This window comes from Callithrix jacchus, chromosome 10 (genome assembly GCF_049354715.1).
Source record: "Callithrix jacchus isolate 240 chromosome 10, calJac240_pri, whole genome shotgun sequence".
In the NCBI taxonomy this organism is placed as follows: Eukaryota; Metazoa; Chordata; class Mammalia; order Primates; family Cebidae; genus Callithrix; species Callithrix jacchus.
The window spans coordinates 62,371,739-62,381,399 of NC_133511.1; the positions used below are offsets into that span (position 1 = coordinate 62,371,739).

The following is a 9,661-nucleotide window of genomic DNA, read 5'->3' on the forward strand; positions in this document are numbered from 1 at the left end:
GGTTGAGAGTAGTATCTTCTAGAGTATCAGTAAGACCTTGAACCACACTAGTTGAGGGTATGGGGAAGTGCCAACACATGAATCAATCATGAGTAAATATGTATCCTCCTTCCTCTGTCAGCTTCTTCCTGTGAGACCTACGAGTACCCCCAGCGTGGTGGAGAGAGTGCAGGCCGGTCTACTGAATCCATGAGTGATGGAGTCAGCTCTTTCCTGGTGAGTATGAGTTAACCAGGAGTCCTCAGGCTGGCCTAGGTGGGTACAAGGAACCTTATGGAACTAAAAGCACAACCCCAAAATAAGGATGGCATCTCCATCTTAGGACCCTGCCCAAGTTCTTGTCTCAGTTCAGAACACTGCATTGAGTCTTTGGACAAGTAAGATTTAAGTATTCTAGTCTGAAAGAAGTGTATGTGCTAAGGTAGACTGGATTACAAGGTTCACCAACCCTGTAGGTAAGGAGAGGGTCTAGAATGCAACAGACCCAGGCTACACAGTAGGGGATCTTCTAAGGAAGCAACCTTACCCATGAGGCCTCATGTACAGGAGGGAGGCTGCACTGTGAGACTCCAGGCAAGGGTGGTACTCACAGTCGGGCTAAGTGGGCAGAATTATGGCTTGAGTGCAGGATCCCAGGCTGCCTGCTGGAAGATGCTAATCACAGTTCTCCAAGATGTCAGGCAAGGAGACCAGGGCCTGGCTTCAAACCTACTGGAAAGACAGTGAAATCGGGTAACCAAGGCAGAAGCAGCTTAGTTGTATGTCAGGGCAGATAGAGCAGGAGTTAGAAGAGGGCTATTGCCAGGGTTGCTGTATTATATAACTCAATAGCAGCTCTGACTACAGCTTGGTGGGCCCCTAGGTGCCTGGAGTGAGCCCCAGGTACTTAGAAAACTAGACTGGGGAAATACAACTGGCCCCAGACCTCATCTTCCAGGGCCAGGACTCCTAATATGCTCCTTGTTCTGATCCAGGGCCTGAGATGCTGACCTGCCAATGGTGAGTCTGGACTTGAGGTGTGGAGGGCAGGTCCTGAACCAAACCTACCCTCAGCATTGGTCAGCTATCCAGAAAGCCAAGTGGACCTAGTCACCAAGAATATTTTATACTCTAGATTTATAAAAAGTTGTTGGTGGACACCAAGGGATCATGAAGGTTTAAACGGACCCACAGACCTCATATGTTCCTGTCTCCCACTCTGCTTTCTTTCTTTTTATTTTTTATTTTTTGAAACAGAGTCTCGCCCTGTCACCCAGGCTGGAGTATAGTGGCGTGATCTTGGCTTACTACAACTGCAGCCTCCCAGCTTCGAGCAACTCTTATGCCTCAGCCTCCTGAGTAGCTGGGACTACAAGCATATGCCACCATGCCCAGCTAATACTTTGTATTTTTAGTAGAGATGGGGTTTCACCATGTTGGCCAGGCTGGTCTTGAACTCCTCACCTCAAATGATCTACCTGCCTCAGCCTCCCACTACTCCGCTTTCTTATTTGGTCTTCCTAAGGTCTCCCTTATAGCTTCAAAGTATACCTAACCCAGTCATGACTTGTCTTGCCTAGTTTACAAAGTCTTACCCCGTTCCTGTTTCTTCTTGCTAGTAACAGCTATATTTCTTTCACTATTCCTCTCCCCAGCCAGGGAAAATGATTGTGAGCCGATCGGACAGCACCAATTCTGAAGATAACTACGTGCCCATGAACCCAGGTTCTTCCACCCTGTTGGCCATGGAACGAGCAGGTGATAATTCCCAGAGTGTCTACATCCCAATGAGCCCAGGGGCCCATCACTTTGACCCACTTGGCTACCCATCAACAACCCTTTCTATGCATCGAGGCCCCAGCAGAGGAAGTGAGATCCAGCCACCCCCTGTCAACCGCAACCTCAAACCTGACCGGAAAGGTAAGTCCATTCTTTCCCCTGTCCCATATCTGGACAATAGCTAGGGACTCTTTCCATTTGCTGATGGGTCATGTGGATCCTGGACTTGGCATTTGTGATTTTGGGCAACTCACATAATTCTGAGTCTCAGTTTTCTTATCTGTGAAATGCAGATGGTCATTCCTACCTCTCAGGTTTTTTGTGAAGGAGAGCATCTAGGCTAGCACTCTGGGACACAGCCGGTGTTCAGTAAAGTCATCTTTGTGCCCGCTGCATGTAGACTAGGCAAGTTCTTGGTCTGCTACTAAGTCAACCTCCTGGCCTTGGATCAGTGGCAAGGATTCAAAGGGAGGAATGGGATAACTGGGTGGAGATAGCCCCCTGTGGGTCTGGCCAACAGGGAATTCAAATCTTACCATGTGGAACTGAAGCCCTCAGGCCCTCGTGGCATCTACCTTCCTCCACTGTGGCTTGCACAGACCTGGCCAGGAGCAGCAGGGAGTAGTCATGGTGACCATCCCCACTTCAAATTTGGTCTCTTGGCTGGGCGCTGTGACTCATGCCTGTAACCCCAGCACTTTGGGGGGCTGAGGTGAGTGGATCACCTGAGGTCAGGAGTTCGAGACCAGCCTGGCCAACATAGTGAAACTCTGTCTTTACTAAAAATATTAAAATTAGCTGAGCATGGTGACAGGTGCCTGCAGTCCCAGCTACTAGAGAGGCTGAGACAGGAGGATCACTTGAACCCAGGAGATGGAGGTTGCAGTGAGCTGAGATTGCCTGACTGCACTCCAGCCTGGCAACAGAGCTTGACCCTGTCTCAAAAGAAAAAAAATACACACACACACACACGTACATATATATATATATGTATGGTTTCTTATTTTTAAATGTAGTCATAAATCGAGAGAAAAATCTGTTGTAAAACCCTGTATCCCCATTTTTGATTCTGAAAATATATTACTATAGATACAAGCAGAAAGAATATATAATTTGGAATCTAAAGACATGACTTCAAGGCCCATCAATATGGACAAAAATTATATAACCTCGCTGAGTGTCAGTTTCCCTGTGTGAAACTGGAATGACTGTGCAGGTCTTTATAAACATGCTCTTGTGTTATATATAAGGTGTTTATGTGTAGCATTATTATTACCGGCTGATTACCAGACTTTCTTTTCCTGCTCCAGCAAAGCCAACACCACTTGACCTGAGAAACAACACCGTCATCGATGAGCTCCCCTTCAAGTCACCTATCACCAAGTCTTGGTCTAGGGCCAAGTGAGTGCCTATGTGTGGGGGTGGGAGCTTGCAGTTGGGCAGTTAGGGAACATGAGTGAAATGATAGCTGGCCTGTGGGCCAGGACACCTGAATTCTGATGCTATCATTAGCTGATCTTGTCTCTTGATCTCTTGTGGCTTGGTTTCCTCAGCTACAAAAGGGAATAATTATACCTGTGCTATATCAGATCTTAATCTGATAAAGTGTGCATCTCTAGTGGCTGAGGTCTGGGTGTGTGAGGGTCAGGGCCCAGCTGGAAGCTAGAAACATGACAGCAGCCATGTGGCTTCCCCAATGTTGACTCTTCATCTCCTTCCCACAACAGCCACACCTTCAACTCCAGCTCCTCGCAGTACTGCCGCCCCATCTCCACCCAGAGTATCACCAGCACAGACTCAGGAGACAGTGAAGAGAACTATGTCTCTATGGTGAGTCCTTTGGATTTCGCTGGAATGACTCCTGTCAAGGTCCCCTGGGACTCACCACTCAGTTCCCCACTTCTCAGCTTGGCTAACTCACCTCAGCCCAAGGACTCCTTATATTATTCATGATTTAGTCTCCTGCTACAAATCCTTCTTGAGCACCTGTTTATGAAGTAGTAGGAGTTGTCATCAGATGTAAGGTAGACATGAACCCTGTCCCAACAAAGTCATGGTCTTCGAGAGCAGAGGGGCCTGCCTCTCTCATGACAGTGACATGGGTGGCATGATCTGTGCCTGTGGAAAGGCAGTGCTGGAGGTATCTACTCAGCAGTGACAGACATACGTGCACCTAACTCACCGTGGTAAGGCTGTAATAGATAACACAGGCAGAGTAGGATATTTCTTCCCCGAGATTTCCATTAAGGGCATAACTGCCCAGCACCTGGTAGTCACTTCATAGTTATTAAAAGAATGAATTAACCAACCAATAGAGCAGCCAACAAACAGAACACAGGAGTTTCACCTTCTCATTAGAATAAGACTTCAGGAAAGTGCTAGAGGAGGGTAGAGCAGGAGACTGGATGGACAGGATCCTAGAGCATTTCATCTGAAGAAGTGCTAAAGGAATGGGGGCTTTGTGCAGCCTGGAGATGAAGCAACTCTGTTCAGAACTTGGAGAAGCCAGGCCGGGGAGCAAGCTGCTTTGGGGTGACTACCCTGCTCTAGGGCACAGGTGGGAGTTCCAGAGGAGCCAATTTGATACAACAGAAGAAAACTTTCCAGTGCATAAAGGAAATGTGCTCCCTTCTTAAGGGCCAGCAAGCAAAGGCTGGGTGTCTCAGGAGAGCCACTGTTTGTGAGACTTGGCCTGATGTGCCATAAAGGAGGCAGCATGGTCCAGGAGTTAGCACAGGTTTGGGAGTCAGATCTGATTTGCATCACTCAGCAGCTGTGCAAACACAGGCAACGTCACTTCTCTGAAAGTAAAGTGAACCACAGTTTCATCTTTGTTTTAAACAGTATCAACAGTAATCATACCTACATTACAGGATTGTAGTGAGGATTAAAATGAGAACATGAAAAGTCCCTACCATGGTGCATGAGTCAGAACAGGGCTCAGGGAACCAGTGTTCTTACTCCCAGAAGTGTTTTTCTGCATATGGGTTAGTCTGTTTACTACCCTCACTCACAGTTTTTCCTCCTCATGACAGCAAAACCCAGTGTCTGCATCTCCTGTTCCCAGTGGCACCAACAGTCCTGCCCCTAAGAAGAGCACCGGCAGTGTTGATTATCTGGCCCTGGACTTCCAGCCGAGCTCCCCAAGCCCTCACCGCAAGGTGCCTGGAGTGGAGGTGGGGGGAAGAGGGCAGGGGGCAGTGAGGGCTCTCAGGGACCTGGGGGCAGAGATCATGGAGGCCAGGGTGCCTTAAACACTGAACAGCAGCACTCAGCTACCCTCCCACTCCAGTACCCAGCTTTTATGAGATATCTTTAGTCATAGAGCTTTCATCTAGGTCTAAAGACTCCCATTCCTGCTCTCAGAGCACAGTACCCTCAATTAAAGAACTTCATTAGTCAGCCCATCCCCCTTGTTGTTGAGATGGGCAAATGAGTGCACAGAGATCTGATTGGCCTAGGGTTACAAAGTGAATCAGCAACAGATCCAGGAATGAGGATACTGCCTTCTGGTCCTGGGCTCTTGGGTGGGTCCCAGAGCCCTGCCGTTGATGCATCAGCCTTCAGAAAGGACTTCCAGGCCTGGGAAAGCCTCCCCAGGAGGTACCCTTGGCCTAAGCAGTGCAGGGGACTCTGCAGGGTGCAGAGCTCTGCCTCAGCATGATTCTCCCTCACAGGGTGGTGGTGAGGGCAGCACATAAAGTCCTGTGGCTGATGCTTATTTGCACCCAGCAAATTCCTTTCCCTGGATGAGTAACCAGATGGAGATGGGTGGAGGCAGAAATGAAGGCCTGGACCCATCCACCGGGGCCAAGAAAGGGCCTGGGTCCTCCCAGGAGCTGGGAAGTAAGAAGGGCTGGCAGGAGCTGCTGTATCCTGCAGGAAGGAGTCTGGGGTCTGAGCTTTAAAGCCCACATCAAAAAGAGAAGCCAGGCTCCTGAGGCTGGTCCTTGGCAGGCAGAGGCCGTGCTCTTCTCCCCTTCAGACAGCTTGGGAAGATCTTGAATCTGTCTTCTTCCTCCCCACCTAACTGGTAATTCACAAGCTATTCTTTGTCTCCCACTCTGTCCCCTCAGCCATCTACTTCATCTGTCACTTCTGATGAGAAGGTGGACTATGTTCAGGTGGACAAGGAGAAGACCCAAGCCCTTCAGAACACCATGCAGGAGTGGACAGACGTGCGGCAGTCCTCGGAGCCCTCCAAGGGTGCCAAGCTGTGACCAGAGGGCCACTGCAGAGCTGGCCCTTCCTATCTCCTTTCCCCCTGTCCCCTCTCCCATTGTCCCTCCCACCCACCTCCTCTCTACTCTGCCAGTCTCAGCCTTCAAAGCACTTGACATCAGGGACCCTGAACCCTTCCCCAGGGAGGTGAGGGCCTGATCAAGGCACGTCCTCTGCCCACTCGGGGCCCACCTGTGATTTTTATCATTAATGGCCATGCCTCCACCCACCTTAGTTAGGAGCTATTGCCAAAAAGCATCCTTCAGCGTCTTCCTGTCCTTTAGATGTGATTACCAGTCATTTGGAAGGAAGGGCTGGGGCTCTGAGCCAGATTTCACACCTTATGTTCAGTCACAACCCTCAGCTATCTTCCCTCCGGCCCCTGGGCTACCTCTCCTCAGTCCCAGAAGACAAGTCTCTGGGAGTCAAGGACCAGCACACCAAAGTGGATAATGGACTTTTTCATTCCTGTTTTTCTTGGCAGGAGAGAAGCAAAGCCACTAAAAGATGAGACGGTGGGAAAGGAGGGCCAGCGGTGGTCTTGAGGGATACAGAGGGAAAGCTCACATCTGCAGGGACATCTCACTTTCAGGCTGAGGCCATAGCAGGAGAGCTGCTGTTGGCTGCAGAGGCAGAGGATGAAGGGCAAAAGGAAGGGAAAAGTGGTGATGGCCAACCCAGAACAGCAAGAAGCAGGGATTGGAGCTCAGGTGGTAGAGATGACGAGGACACTGGGAGCTCAGGGCCCCCAGAACTTTGGAGCTATACAGGCCACTCTAGGCCCAGGGGAAGTCCTCTTCCCCACCCTCCTCAGAGGCCCCCACCAACCCCACCTTGAGAGCACAACACAGGGGAAGGCTTGGACCAAGCATATGGGGCAGGAATGCATGGTGAAGGGGTAGGGAATGTGGGAGGGAGTATGGTGTGGATGGGGGTGATTCAGGGACTGAGGGGAACCCTGTGGTAGGCACAGGCTGGGCAGAGGCACAGGGCAGTGTAGGGGACTCTGCAGTGGAATGGGGCAGTGAGTTTCTATGTGGTGAGCAGCACAGTGGAAGTTGGGCTCAGAGGTAGCAGAGGGATGTGAAGCAGGGGTGAAGGCCATGTAGCAAGTGGGGAAATACATCCAAAGGGCCTGGGAGTTGGGGAGTGGCGAAGGCAATGTGTGGGGGTGTAGAGTGGAGCAGAAAGTGAAGGAGTGACTCATGCAAGAGTGATATGCATGGTGGTATGACATGAGGACTGTTCCCTGGATGGAGGGATAGCAGGTAAGGCAGGACAAGGAGAAAGCAGGGCAGAATGATGCCTAGAGGACCACATGGGGCATGGCTCATGGTTTGTGCCCATTCGCTGTGGCATATGCCAGGTTGCAGGGCAGGAACGAGTCTGGCCTGATGCCGGCCCAGTGTTTTCTCAGCTCAGCTCATCCGTCCTCTAGACCGATGGCCTAGCTGTTCTCCAAGTTCCATCCTGGAAGAAGTTACTTCCTCAAGAGTTGGACCTCTTCTCTTAGCATTAGTTCAGATCAACTCAAGGAGCATTTATTAATGGTTGCTGTGTCCAGTCTCGGGGCTTAGCCACCAAGGACACAAGAATCAATCAGACCATATCCCTGAATTTGAGATAGTCACAATCAGTGAGAAAAAGAAGGACACGAGACAGTGGTGACAGCCATTAGACAGAGACTTAAAATGCTGATGGAGTGCAGAGGAAGACATGACTTAGGGAGGTTGGGGCCAGAGGCAGGAGTGGGGTCACAATCAGGGAAGGTGGATTCTAGGAAAAGGGGGTGCCTGAAGTAGGCCTTGGAAGGGGATGAGTCAGATTCTACAGAGGAGGAGGGCAGGGCTTGGGTCCAGTGGAGGAAGAAGGACAGAGAGGCTTAGAAAGCCTCTCTTGTGTCTTGGGAACACAAGGCCTTTGGACGTATGGGTCCAGCCATTCAGAAGTGCCGGGGCCATGCCTCAGTGTTCCATCAGGTGAAATGGTGACAGTGGCAGTGGCTACCCTGGGCAGTTGGTAGGGTGCCCGGCCCTGAATGTGTGCCTTTAAGGCCTCTACAAGGGGCCCCATATGACAGAGCTTTTATCTGGTGCCTTCCCTGTACCCACAGAAGCCACAAGTGGGCCCAGACTATTGATGCTCTCAGTTGACAGCCCAGCAGTCTCCCATAAAATGTGAGCATGTTCTGAGTGTGCCATGATGTGAATGGACCTGGCTGGACTCTTCAGAGAGCAACTGAGGTGTTCAAATCAAATCTCCCAGGAAGCCTCCTTTCAGCTCCTGATTCTGGTAACTACCAAAATCCCTTGGGTGGAAGTGTAGGGGCAGAGATGGAAGGATAAAAGAGGCAAAGTTGACCTTTTGAAAACAAAGCTCTGGCTGACAAGCCCCAAACTACCAGCCATGTTTGGCATGTCCCCACCCTCCACCCACTACCTTCCCTGACAAAGGAGTCATCTCAGTTGACTCCTTTGTTTGGCCTATCCATGGTTCAGAGTCCACCTCTCCTGAGGGCCTGGTAAGGACTGAGACCCCGGTAGGGGGATACCTTACCACCCAGCACTGCTTCACACGAGGACTCGTCCTGCCTGGGGCTCTCCAAGGAGCTTCCTTTACCCTCTTCAAGGTTAAGTCAAGTGAGAACGATGAGAAATAAGGAGATGGTGTTTCCTTACGTCCTAGATCTGTGTGTCTTTGGAATGGGAGGTTGGATTATATGCACTGAGGTCCCATCCACAGCTGGTGCTCAGCTGCTTGAAGGGGAGACTCCCTCTTCTGTAACTTCTTTCTGGAGGATCTGGATGGCCAGGGGTGGGCAGCACCTATCCCCAGTCCCCTCCTAGCTTGAGTTTGGTCACTTCTACATTGGAAACCATTGAAATATGCCCCATTCCTAGGACAAAAGCACAACCATTCTGAAGTTACTGAAGCATAGGCTCAGCTCATCTCCCCTTGGCCCCTTCTGCCACGGGGCCATCTTGGCCCAGCATCCCCACCTCATTTCCAGAGCTCTTTCTTCCCCATCTTGGCCTTTGTCTGTAAAATTCAGGGGAAGCCAGGCTGGCCTCCAGAGCTCTAAAGCCCTTCCTTGGGGGTTGTCTTTCTGGGACTCACCCTGCTCTTTGGGGCCTGGGACCACGAGGAGCTACCTGTTGAGGGGGTCCCCCAGAGATCCAGACTGTCATGTGATTTCTGGTGGCATGTGTTGTGTATTTGTTGGCTACTTGTGTCTTGAAGTGTAGAATTATTTCGCGCAGAATTGTCACTATTGGTGAGGAAGAGAAATGGGCTAATGGAAGCCCAGTCTTGAGTTCTTGTCTTGTCACCATTTAAAATTGACAATTTTCAAATCACTGTTGGTGCCTAATCACTTAAGTTATTAATTTATTCTGTTTGTAACATATTTATCCTGTGGGTGGGTGGGGCAGGAGTGTGTTCAAGTGGGTCATGTTTTTGCTGTGGTGACACATGGTACAGGCCTGGAGCTTGCAGGTCCCTTTTGACTGTGGCGTTGGAGCAGGACAATAAAGTCCACTAGAAATGCACCCCAGAACCAGCTGCTGTGTCCGTCTTGTCTGGAGGGGCTTGGTGCTGGAACTTGTTCTCACTCGAAATAATTGGGTATTTTTCTTGGCTGGGGATAAGAATGAATGCTCTGTACTTCAGAATTGCCTCCATC

General features: G+C 50.4%; 1 protein-coding gene across 3 annotated transcripts in view; it reads left to right on the forward strand.

Annotated features, from left to right (window-relative positions):
- Positions 1–9,532, forward strand: part of GAB2 (GRB2 associated binding protein 2) — a 209,631-nt gene extending 200,099 nt beyond the window's left edge. For all 3 annotated transcript variants that reach the window (XM_054241862.2, XM_054241863.2, XM_035265325.3), the window contains 6 exons: positions 122–216; positions 1,635–1,899; positions 3,069–3,159; positions 3,486–3,588; positions 4,794–4,919; positions 5,835–9,532. In XM_054241862.2, coding sequence (XP_054097837.1) covers positions 122–216; positions 1,635–1,899; positions 3,069–3,159; positions 3,486–3,588; positions 4,794–4,919; positions 5,835–5,978 — 824 coding nt within the window. In that variant the 3' untranslated portion in view covers positions 5,979–9,532. The remainder of the gene's footprint in view (positions 1–121; positions 217–1,634; positions 1,900–3,068; positions 3,160–3,485; positions 3,589–4,793; positions 4,920–5,834) is intronic.
- The last annotated feature ends 129 nt before the right edge of the window (positions 9,533–9,661 follow it).